This window comes from Emys orbicularis, assembly GCF_028017835.1.
Source record: "Emys orbicularis isolate rEmyOrb1 chromosome 12 unlocalized genomic scaffold, rEmyOrb1.hap1 SUPER_12_unloc_1, whole genome shotgun sequence".
Taxonomy (NCBI): Eukaryota; Metazoa; Chordata; order Testudines; family Emydidae; genus Emys; species Emys orbicularis.
The window spans coordinates 114,469-126,133 of record NW_027045136.1 but is presented as its reverse complement, the minus strand read 5'-3'; the positions used below and the strand labels follow the sequence as shown (position 1 = coordinate 126,133).

Genomic DNA, 11,665 nt, shown 5'->3' with positions numbered 1-11,665 from the left:
GAGTTGGGGTGCAGGCACAGGGATTTGGGGGTGCTGAGGGGGTTTGGGGTGCAGGGCCCATGCACAGGGATTTGGGGGTGCTGAGGGGGTTTGGGGAGCAGGCACAGGGATTTGGGGGTGCTGAGGGGGTTTGGGGTGCAGGCACAGGGATTTGGGGTGCTGAGGGGGTTTGGGGTGCAGGGCCCATGCACAGGGATTTGGGGGTGCTGAGGGGTTTGGGGTGCAGGGCCCATGCACAGGGATTTGGGGGGTGCTGAGGGGGTTTGGGGAGCAGGCACAGGGATTTGGGGGTGCTGAGGGGGTTTGGGGTGCAGGCACAGGGATTTGGGGGTGCTGAGGGGGTTTGGGGTGCAGGCACAGGGATTTGGGGGTGCGGAGGGGTTTGGGGTGCAGGGCCCAGGCACAGGGATTTGGGGGTGCTGAGGGGGTTTGGGGTGCAGGGCCCATGCACAGGGATTTGGGGGTGCTGAGGGGGTTTGGGGAGCAGGCACAGGGAATTTGGGGGTGCTGAGGGGGTTTGGGGAGCAGGCACAGGGATTTGGGGGTGCGGAGGGGGGTTGGGGTGCAGGCACAGGTATTTGGGGGTGCTGAGGGGGTTTGGGGTGCAGGGCCCATGCACAGGGATTTGGGGGTGCTGAGGGGGTTTGGGGAGCAGGCACAGGGATTTGGGGGTGCTGAGGGGGTTTGGGGTGCAGGCACAGGGATTTGGGGTGCTGAGGGGGTTTGGGGTGCAGGGCCCATGCACAGGGATTTGGGGGTGCTGAGGGGTTTGGGGTGCAGGGCCCATGCACAGGGATTTGGGGGTGCTGAGGGGGTTTGGGGAGAGCAGGCACAGGGATTTGGGGGTGCTGAGGGGGTTTGGGGTGCAGGCACAGGGATTTGGGGGTGCTGAGGGGGTTTGGGGTGCAGGCACAGGGATTTGGGGGTGCGGAGGGGTTTGGGGTGCAGGGCCCAGGCACAGGGATTTGGGGGTGCTGAGGGGGTTTGGGGTGCAGGGCCCAGGCACAGGGATTTGGGGGTGCGGAGGGGTTTGGGGTGCAGGCACAGGGATTTGGGGGTGCGGAGGGGTTTGGGGTGCAGGCACAGGGATTTGGGGGTGCTGAGGGGGTTTGGGGTGCAGGCACAGGGATTTGGGGGTGCTGAGGGGGTTTGGGGTGCAGGCACAGGGATTTGGGGGTGCGGAGGGGGTTTGGGGTGCAGGCACAGGGATTTGGGGGTGCGGAGGGGGTTTGGGGTGCAGGCACAGGGATTTGGGGTGCTGAGGGGGTTTGGGGTGCAGGGCCCAGGCACAGGGATTTGGGGGTGCGGAGGGGTTTGGGGTGCAGGCACAGGGATTTGGGGTGCTGAGGGTGGTTTGGGGTGCAGGGCCCATGCACAGGGATTTGGGGGTGCGGAGGGGTTTGGGGTGCAGGCACAGGGATTTGGGGTGCTGAGGGGGTTTGGGGTGCAGGGCGCAGGCACAGGGATTTGGGGGTGCTGAGGGGGTTTGGGGTGCAGGGCCCATGCACAGGGATTTGGGGGTGCTGAGGGGGTTTGGGGTGCAGGCACAGGGATTTGGGGTGCTGAGGGGGTTTGGGGTGCAGGGCGCAGGCACAGGGATTTGGGGGTGCTGAGGGGGTTTGGGGAGCAGGCACAGGGATTTGGGGGTGCTGAGGGGGTTTGGGGTGCAGGGCCCATGCACAGGGATTTGGGGGTGCCTCACTCAATGTCCCCCTGCAGGCGGGTGCTGAGTTTCATGAGGGCCGTCAGGGCGAGGGCGCGCGTCGGGGGCAGTGAGAGGTGAGACTGTAGCACCTGCTCCAGCAGCGCCAGCACCTGCCCCTCCTCCACCTGCGGGGGGCGACATGGGGCAAGGGGTGAGCCAGGACCCAACTCTCCCGTGTCATTCCCGCTCTGCCCCCTAACCAGCCCCGCCCCCTGACCTGCACAGGCTCCGCCTCCTCGCAGCTCGCGGCTAGGAGAAGGTCGCCATATTCACCGATGCACCAGGTGGCCACCTGCACCAGGGGTTGCTGGGAAAAAAGCGGGGTGGGGGACGACCCCCCAAATGAGAGAGTGTGGATTAGCCCCGCCCCCAAAACTGCCTGGCCCCGCCCCCCACTGGGACCACCCCTCCCCCCACCAGGATTCCGCCTCCCCCCACCAATCACCTCCGCCCTCCCCCACCGAGACCCCCCTCACCGGGGAGATGTCGCAGGCCAGTGCCCCATAGAGACGTCTCACGATGTAGGGGTGCAGCTCCCCAGCCCCCCCAATCAGCTGGATCAGTCGGGAGACAGCATCGTCCGGCACCGAGGAGCCGGCCTGGGGCGGGGGAGACCTGGTTACCCGCAGCCCCCCCCGGACCCCCATCATTCCCAGCTCCCTCCCCCAGCCCCCATCTGCCCCTCCTCCCTGTCACTTACCCCGCTGCCCCCCCGGACCCCCATCATTCCCAGCTCCCTCCCCCAGCCCCCATCTGCTCCTCCTCCCTGTCACTTACCCCGCTGCCCCCCCGGACCCCCATCATTCCCAGCTCCCTCCCCCAGCCCCCATCTGTCCCTCCTCCCTGTCACTTACCCCGCTGCCCCCCCGGACCCCCATCATTCCCAGCTCCCTCCCCCAGCCCCCATCTGCCCCTCCTCCCTGTCACTTACCCCGCTGCCCCCCCGGACCCCCATCATTCCCAGCTCCCTCCCCCAGCCCCCATCTGCCCCTCCTCTCTGCCACTTACCCCGCTGCCCCCCCGGACCCCCATCATTCCCAGCTCCCTCCCCCAGCCCCCATTTGCCCCTCCTCCCTGCCACTTACCCCGCTGCCTCCTCCCATCTTTTCCCAGCCAGCGATCTCCCCCTGCACCCCCAGATCTCTCTGCGTGCTCCCTGCACCCCCAATCTGCCTGCTGTACCCCCAGATCCCTGTCTCTCACCATGGTCAGCACTTGCAGCATGGTGTCTATGTGCCAGCGTTTGTTCGGAGCAAATCTGGGGGCGACAAGAGATAAAGGGGGTGGGAGGGCCACACGCTGACCCCCCGGCCCCGCTCCCCACAGCGCCCCCCTGCCAGCCAGACTCACCTCTCGGCGGCGAGAAGCAGCCCTGAGGCGCAGGGGGGCTTCATGGCCGGGGGGCAGGTCTCCAGGAAACCCAGCAGCTCCTGGGTCATGGTCCGGACGTTGGCGCCCGTCAGCAGGGCCAGGCTGAGATCCAGGGCACGTCTGGGGGCAGGAAGGGAGGGGGTCGGTTGCTGGGGGCCGGGCTCGCCCCAGCCCCCCCCCCCCGGTCCTCCCAGGCCCCCAGTGTCTCACCGGTGGATGGAGGGGTCCGGGTCGCGCAGACAGGCCAGCACGGTGGCCCGGTGCCTCTGGAGGGCACTCTGCTCCGCATGCACCAGCCGCAGCAGGGACGTCAGGGCCACGGACCTGGGGAACGGCCCCCCGCCTCGGGGTGAGCGCCCCGCGCGGCCTCCCGGATGCCTGGGTCCCGTCCCCGGCTCTCCAGTCACCCTCAGCCCCTCCCCACCCTGTGCCCCCAAACTCAGATCCCCCCACCCAGCCCCTCCCTGCCCTGTGTCCCCAAACTCAGATCCCCCCACCCAGCCCCTCTCTGCCGTGCCCCCAAACTCAGATCCCCCAACCCAGCCCCTCCCCGCCCTGTGCCCCCAAACTCAGATCTCCCTGCCCTGTGCCCCCAACTCAGATCCCCCTACCCAGCCCCTCCCTGCCCTGTGCCCCCAACTCAGATCCCCCTACCCAGCCCCTCCCTGCCCTGTGCCCCCAAACTCAGATCCCCCCACCCAGCCCCTCCCTGCCCTGTGCCCCCAAACTCAGATCCCCCCAACCCACCCCCTCCCTGCCCTGTGCCCCCAAACTCAGATCCCCCGACCCAGCCCCCCTGTGCCCCCAAACTCACATCCCCCACCCAACCCCTCAAAACAGCTCCTCCCCATCCTCTGTCCCCCCAATCTAGCCCCACCCCTCTCCCTTTCTCACCCCAAACCCAGCCCCTCCCCGTCATCCTCCCTGACTCCTCCACCCCCAAACCTAGCCCCATCCCCCGCTCCCTCCATTCCCCCCCCCCCCCCGGCGCATCCCACAGGGCGCTAATGTCCAGGACACCTGGGTCCCATTCGCAGTCCTGGTCTCTTCCCGCCCCCCTTTCTTACTAGGGGCCACGGGGAGCGTCCCGGACACCTGGGTCCTTTTTACCTGATGTTCCGATCCCTGCTGAGGAGGAATCGTCCCAGAATATTGACAGCCAGAACCTGGGGAGGAGCAGGGGGAAGAGGCTGAAGCGGGAGGGGAGCTAGGAAGGAGGGGATGGGGCAGTGCAGCCAGGGAATGAGCCGGGAATCAGATCCCAGGGTTGCGTGGTGTTAACCTGCGGAACTACCCACTACTGGATTGTGGCCCAAATGTTGAAGGGCGGGGGCTGGGAACGAGGGAAAGGGGCAGAGAGATTGGAGGAGGAGTGGCAGGGGGCGGAAATGGGGCAGAGCAGCCAATGAATGAGTGCGGAATCGGGTCCCACGATTAGATTGTTCCTGGGGGCAGTTTGGGGGCATTGACCTGGGGAACTACCTGCTACTGGATTCTGGCTTGACTGGGGGCGGGAACGGGGCTCTGGAAGGGGGAGCGGGGCAAAGAGAACGAATGAGTGGGGAGGAAAGAGGGGATGGAGCAGAGCAGACAGAGAGGGGGTGGGGATCAGGCCCCAGGGTTAAATTATGCCTGGGAGGTGGTTGGGGGCATTAACCTGCGGAACTACCCGCTACTGGATTCTGCACTGATTGGGGGAGGGAGGAAGGGGGGAGCATGGCAGAGTCCCGGGTGGAGGAGTGCTCCCCCCCATGGGGGGGTCAGGTTTGTGCCCCCCCCCGTACCCGCAGGCCGGGCGCCGAGCGCACCGCCGTGATGGTCAGCACCGTCTCGTACAGCACCGCGCTGCCCACATTGTGCGAGGTCTCCGTGTTTGTGGCCACCTGGTGGAGGGGGAGACGGGGCGGGGTCAGCGCCGGCTCGGTGCTTGCTCCCCCCTCCTCCCACCCCTCCCTTCCCTGCCCCCACATCTGCCCTCCTGCCCCTCCCCCTCCCCACCCCATGCCCCACCCACCTGGGCCAGGGTGTCGTTCATGGCCTCGCTGGTCTCCTCACTGCCCTGTCCCAGGACTCTCAGCAGCCGCAGGGCACGCACCTGGGAGGGGAGATTAGGGGTGTCAGGGGGGGTGTTGGGGGAGGGGACCCCAAGGGGCAGCAGGGGGTGGGGGGACTAGGGGGATGGCTGGGGGCATGGGAAGAAGGTGGGGGTATGTTTGAGGGGATGGGTGAGGGCAAGGTGGGGGGACAGGATGGGGGAATGAGGCTGGGGGGCAGGGAAGGGGGGTACCTGCAGGAAGGGGTCGCTGACCCCCATGATGCTGTGCTCCGGCGAGTACCCCGACACCTCCAAGTTGCGCAGCATCTCCACCACTTGGGGCACAGCCTGGAGGGGGGACGAGGGTGAGTACATTGTCCCCCCATATCACTCCCATCACCCCCTCCCTTCTCTCCCCACCCCCCCAACCCTCCATATCCCCTACCTCCTCTGGAAACACCTATCCCCAGCTGGGGGGGGGGGGGCTGGGAGCCAGGACTCCTGGGTTCTCTCCCAGCGAGGGGACCCCCTCCCCAGCTGGTGGTTAGAGCAGGGGGTGCTGTGGGCCCGGACTCCTGGGTTCTCTCCTGGCTCTGGGAGGGGAGTGGGGGCTAGTGGTTAGAGTAGGGGGGGGCTGGGGGCCCGGACTCCTGGGTTCTCTCCCTGGCTCTGGGAGGGGAGTGGGGTCTAGTGGTTAGACCAGGGGGTGCTGGGAGCCTGGACTCCTGGGTTCTCTCCCTGGCTCTGGGAGGGGAGTGGGGACTAGTGGTTAGAGCAGGGGGGTGCTGGGAGCCCGGACTCCTGGGTTCTCTCCCGGCTCTGGGAGGGGAGTGGGGACTAGTAGTTAGAGCAGGGGGGTGCTGGAAGCCTGGACTTCTGGGTTCTCTCACCTTGCGGAAGTGACTCAAGACATCCGGGCTTCGCTCGCACATTTCCGTGATCAAGAGCAGGGTGCTGTGAAGGAGGCCTGACAAGAGGCCGACAGGTGTCAATCAACTCCCCGGGCTCAGGGCGAGGATTCTAACCCCTCCCTTCTCACTGGGCTGCAGCCCCTCACCATGGCATCAGGACAATCCTTGGCAGGGGCCAGCTCCTCTGCGGCTGGGAGTTATGGGCCAACGAGGGTATTTTGGTAAGAGGGGTATGACCTCTAGGCGTGCCTCAGTTTACCCACGGACTCCCTAGCCGCTGGGGGAGAGGGGCTGAGTCCATCTGGGTTGGGGTCTAATGGACCAGAAAGGCCTGGGTGGACTCAGCGCAGGTGGGAAGACCCAACGCTGGACCACGGAGGGGCGACACCTCTTGTCTCCAGCGTCCACAGCCAGAGGAGGGGCTGGAGCCAGAAGGGCCCCTCTAGGGGTCCCTCCCTCCATCCCCCGATGTCTGCTCTGCCCCCCCCCCGAAAGGTCAGGGTGGAAAGACCTCAGGGGATCAGCTGAGGCGGGATCACGGTGCGGGATGGGGGCAGAGGTTCCCGGCGGCCGGGGGGGGCGGCACTGAGGATTGGGGGGACGGGGCGTTTCAGGGGTCCCTCACCGAGGCGGCAGTTCCCGGCGGCCGGGAGGGCGGCACTGAGGATTGGGGGGGACGGGGCGTTTCAGGGGTCCCTCACCGAGGCGGCAGTTCCCGGCGGCCGGGGGGGCGGCACTGAGGATTGGGGGGACGGGGCGTTTCAGGGGTCCCTCACCGAGGCGGCAGTTCCCGGCGGCCGGGGGGGCGGCACTGAGGATTGGGGGGGACGGGGCGTTTCAGGGGTCCCTCACCGTGGCGTCGCTCCTTGAGGAGCCGGTCGCAGACGGGGACAAAGACGTCAGAGAGCTCCGGGACTTTGCGGACGATGTGGACGGCGCAGGCCACAGCCTGGGGGGGCAGAGGGGGGGTTAGGGGTTGCAGGGGGGATTAGGAGTTGCAGGGGGAAGGGGGGTTAGGGGTTGCAGGGGGGCAGCGGGGTTAGGGGTTGCAAGGGGCAGGGGGGGTTGGGGTTGCAGGGGCAGAGGAGGGGGGCAGGGGGGTTAGGAGTTGCGGGGGGCAGAGGGGGGTTAGTGGTTGCAGGGGGCCAGAGCAATGGGTTAGGGGTTGTGGGGGGCGGGAGGGATAGGAGTTGCAGGGGGCAAAGGAGGGGGTTAGGGGTTGCAGGGGGCAGAGGGGGGGTAGGGGTTGCAGGGGGCAGAGGAGGGGTTTAGGGGTTATGGGGGCAGAGGAGGGGGTTAAGGGTTGTGGGGGGCAGGGGGGTTAGGGGTCTGGGTTAGAGGAGGAGAAGGGGCTAGGGGTTGGGGGAACAAGAGAGGCTTGTAGGGGATGGGGTTCATGGCGAGGAGGGGTTGGGGGTCCCCACTCACCTTCCTGCGCACGGGGGCTGGGGCGTCCCCCGCCAGCTGCTGCACCTCCCCCGCCAGGTCGCGGCACATCCCCGCCGAGCCCAGGCAGCCCAGACAGCCCAGCGCCAGGCCCTGCACGCAGGGGGAGGGGTGCGCCAGGTCGCTGCGGAGACAGGGGGGGTGAGCCCCAAGGACTGGCCCAGCCCCCCAAACCCCAGCCCGGACACCCCAACCTCATCCTCTGAACCCCAAATTCCTGTCTTCACCACCCAGATTCAACCCTAGCCCCCCAAACCTCCGGTGCCCCATAGCCAGAAGCTCCCCTGAGTTCCTGAACCCCCATACCCCAGCCTGAGCTCCTCAGAACTATCAGCCCCCTTGGGGTCCCCCCAATCCCCCATACCCCAGCCTGAGCCCCCCAGAACCATCAGCCCCCTTGGGGTCCCCCAAACCCCCACTCCCCAGCCTGAGCCCCCCAGAACCATCAGCCCCCTTGGGGTCCCCCAAACCCCCACTCCCCAGCCTGAGCCCCCCAGAACCATCAGCCCCCTTGGGGTCCCCCCAAACCCCAGACTGAGCCCCCCAGAACCATCAGCCCCCTTGGGGTCCCCCAAACCCCCACTCCCCAGCCTGAACCCCCCAGAGCCATCAGTCCCCTTGGGGTCCCCCCAAACTCCCTTACCCCAGCCTGATCCCCCCAGAACCATCAGCCCCCTTGGGGTCCCCCCATACCCCAGCCTGAGCCCCCCAGCACCATCAGCCCCCTTGGCATCCCCCCAAATCTCCAATACTCAGCCCCCCCAAACCCGATCTCCCCCTCACTTCTTGATGCTATTGGTCAGGAGCAAGTGGGCGTCCTGCCTCTCGTCCAATAGGAGCGCAGCACCCAGGTAGCCTATCCGCTTCTGGTGGAATTGGGGTGAGGCCAAGAGCTTCAGACACTCCATCTGGGGGGACAAGGGGGGTGTGGGGTAGAGGGGATCAGTGGGGGAGGGGCTATTGGAAGAACGGGACGCAGAGGGGTGCAGGGTGGGAGGATTGGGGGGCAGGCAGTTCAGGGGCAACAGGTGGAAGATAAATTAACAATAATCTTAGTCCCCCATCTTGCCCTGCTGGGGTCCCCCCAGGGGGAGCAGACAGGGGGTTAGGGATACTGGGGTCCCACCAGGCCTAGGGCACAGCAGGGCCAGGGTTTGGAGATCCCGGGGGAAGGGAGGGAAGATATTGAGATCTCAGGGGGACTAGAGGTGCAAAGGGGGTTACTGTGGTGTGGGGGTGCAGTACGGAGCCTGGGGGTGCAGTGGGGGATCTCAGAGCCTGGGGGTGCACTGGAGGGCCTGGTAGTGCAGCGGGGTATATTGGGGTGTGGGTGTGCAGTAGGAGGTCTGGGGGTGCGGTGGGAGATATTGAGGTGTGGGTGTGCAGTGGGGTTCTGGGGGTGCAGTGGGGGATATCAGGGTCTGGGGGTACAGTGGGGTTCTGGGGGTGCAGTGAGGGATATCGGAGTGCAGAGGTGCAGTGGGGGGCCTGGGGGTGCAGTGGGGGATCTTGGGGCCTGGGGATGCAGTGGAGGGTGTGGGGGTGCAGTGGGGTTCTGGGGGTGCAGTGGGGGATATCGGGATACAGAGGAGCAGTAGGAGGTCTGGGGTGCAGTGGGGGATATCAGGGTATGGCGGTGCAGTGGGGGATATTGGGGTGTGGGGGTCCAGTGGGGTTCTGGGGGTGCAGTGGGGGGATATTGGGGTGCAGAGGGGCAGGAGGAGGTCTGGGGTGCAGTGGGGGATATCAGGGTGTGGCGGTGCAGTGGGGGATATCGGGGTGCAGAGGGGCAGTGGGGTTCTGGGGATGGAGTGGGGGATATCGGGGCCTGGGGGTGCAGTGGGGGATATCAGAGTGTGGCGGTGCAGTGGGGGATATCGGGGCGTGGGAGTGCAGTGGGGTTCTGGGGGGGTACAGTGGGGGATATCGGGGTCTGGTGGTGCAGTCGGGGATATCAGGGTGCAGAGGGGCAGTAGGAGGTCTGGGGTGCAGTGGGGGGATATCGGGGTGCAGAGGGGCAGTAGGAGGTCTGGAGGTGCAGTGGGGGATATCGGTGAAGAGGGCAGTAGGTCTGGGGGTGCAGTGGGGGATATCAAGGTGTGGCGGTGCAGTGGGGGATATCGGGGTGGTGCAGAGGGGCAGTAGGAGGTCTGGAGGTGCAGTGGGGGATATCAGGGCATGGGGTGCAGAGGGGGATATCGGGGTGCAGAGGGGGTAGGAAGTCTAGGGTGCAGTTGGGGATATCGGGGCATGGGATGCAGTGGGGTTCAGGGGGTGCTGTGGGGGATATCAGGGTGCAGTGGGGGTGCCTGGCAGTGCAGTAGAGGATATCGGGGCCTGGGGTGCGGTGGGGTTCTGGGGTATATCAGGGCGCGGTTCCCTTACCTGGCCGAAGTGGGCAGGGTACCCCAGCAGGTGGATGTAGAGCAGTTTGGTGAGGTTGGTGGTGCCGGCCTGGGGGTCCCCGGCCCGAATGGCCCCCCGGATCCGGGCACACTCCCGCTGCACCAGCTCCCGCTCCACCGCCTGCGTCCGCGCCCCCCGCACCCTCCGGATCAGCTCCGGGAGCGTCAGGAGGGCGTCCCCCATCCTGGGAGGAGAGGGAGGGGGTTACCCCCGAGACACAGCCGCCCCAAACCGAACCCCACCCACCCCGTATCCCAGTCCCCCACCTCACTCCCTCCCCCCACACCTGGGCCCTGTCTCCTCCCCATCGCCCTTCCCCCACTCACCACGTCTCTCCCCCCACTTCCTTCCCCCCCATAGGTCCCCCCTGGGCCCCATTTCCCCCTCCATGGCCCCATCCCCCCACTTCCCTCACCCGCCACGTGCACCTGGGTCCCCTCCCTCTTTGCCCCCCACATTCCCTTCCCCCCCCCCCGACTCCTCCTGGCACATCCCTGGGCCCTCGCCTCCCCCTCACCTGGCTGCTCTCCTAAACCAGCCCCTCCCCCTCCATCTCTCCAGGACGGGGGGGGGCTCCGCTCCCTGCCCCCCGCTTACCTGCCTGCCTCCAGACTTCCGCAGAAGACCTCACCTGTGCGCTGCGCTCACCTGGCGCCCGCCGCCCCCTGCTGGCCGCGGGGCGGAACTGCACCCATGGGGCCGGAGAGGGACTGGGGAAGTAGGGGGATGGGGGCAATAACTGAGGGGTTGGGGGTTCTGGGGGGTTTCTGAGGAAGCCTTTGGGGGGAAACCGGGGGGTACTTGGATTTTCGGGGGGGGTCTGAGGAAGAGGGAGGGGCTTTCGGAAGAGCTGGGATGGGTCGGTCCTTGGGCGCTGAGCTGTGTGGGGGGGGCCCACCCAGGGGGAAGGAGCCTGGCCCATCCCCCTTCGACCCCAGCCTCGGAGGGGGTGTGGGGCTAGGGGCAGCCCCCAGGCTCTGCAGACACTACAATCAGGGACACTAGGTAATGAGGGGCTGGGAGCATGCCCGGACTCCTGGGTTCTCGCCCTGGCTCTGGGAGGGGAGTGGGGCCCAGTGGGTTGGAGGTGGAGGCTGTGGGCCCAGACTCCTGGGTTCTCATCCCCTGGGAGGGGAGGGGAGTCTAGTGGTTAGAGTGGGGAGGGGGGCTGGGAGCCAGGACTCTTGGGTTCTAGCCCTAGCTCTGGGAGGGGAGTGGGGGCTGGTGGGTTAGAGCAGGGGGGGCTGGGAGCCAGGACTCCTGGGTTCTTGCCCCTGGGAGGGGAGTGGGGTCTAGTGGTTAGAGCGGGGGGGGGGCGGGGCTGGGAGACAGGACTCCTGGGTTCTAGCCCCAGCTCTGGGAGGGGAGTGAGGGCTGGTGGGTTGGAGGTGGGGGATGGGGCCCGGACTCCTGGTTCTCTCCTAGACTCCTTGATGCTGAGCCATGACGGGCTGGGGGGTGCTACTGGTGGGGGCGAGCAACCCATGGCCTCCCTCCGGTTGTGGGAAATCACAGCTCCCCCTCAGAGCCCATGGTCCAGCCCCTCCCCCACCCCTGGGCTGGAGTGGAGGCGGGGGTGGGGGCTGGAGTTGTGGGGGCTGAGCCCAGGATCTGTACAGAGTCAGGGTCCCCGGGCCATGCGGGGTCCCCTATGCCCACGTCATTACAACATCTCCCCCCACCATGTAGTATCCCCCTCGAATTGACCCCCCTGAGTCCCCGTCACAGACACAGCCCCTGGCTCTATCCCTTGCTTAGCCCCCAGCCCCTGGGGGAACCAGTGACCCCCCC

The 11,665-nt window shown here is 66.9% G+C and overlaps 1 protein-coding gene across 1 annotated transcript; it reads right to left on the bottom strand.

Annotated features, from left to right (window-relative positions):
* Positions 1-1,698: 1,698 nt before the first annotated feature.
* AP1G2 (adaptor related protein complex 1 subunit gamma 2) lies at positions 1,699-10,057 on the bottom strand. Its single transcript, XM_065422885.1, has 15 exons — positions 9,854-10,057; positions 8,252-8,376; positions 7,451-7,592; positions 6,875-6,971; positions 6,002-6,078; positions 5,364-5,459; positions 5,091-5,171; positions 4,861-4,959; positions 4,187-4,242; positions 3,287-3,400; positions 3,056-3,196; positions 2,909-2,963; positions 2,182-2,304; positions 1,923-2,012; positions 1,699-1,830 (listed from the first exon to the last, which is right to left on the bottom strand). The coding sequence occupies exons 1-15, from the start codon at positions 10,055-10,057 to the stop codon at positions 1,699-1,701; spliced, it is 1,632 nt and encodes a 543-aa protein (XP_065278957.1).
* Between the last annotated feature and the right edge of the window lie 1,608 nt (positions 10,058-11,665).

Coding starts and splice junctions, on each gene's coding strand:
- AP1G2 (XM_065422885.1), bottom strand. CDS start 10,057: ATGGGGGACGCCCTCCTGACGCTCCCGGAGCTGATCCGGAGGGTGCGG. Junction 4,960..5,090: donor TGAACGACACCCTGGCCCAG/GTGGGTGGGGCA, acceptor CCCCTCCACCAG/GTGGCCACAAACACGGAGAC. Junction 2,964..3,055: donor CTGCTTCTCGCCGCCGAGAG/GTGAGTCTGGCT, acceptor TGTCGCCCCCAG/ATTTGCTCCGAACAAACGCT.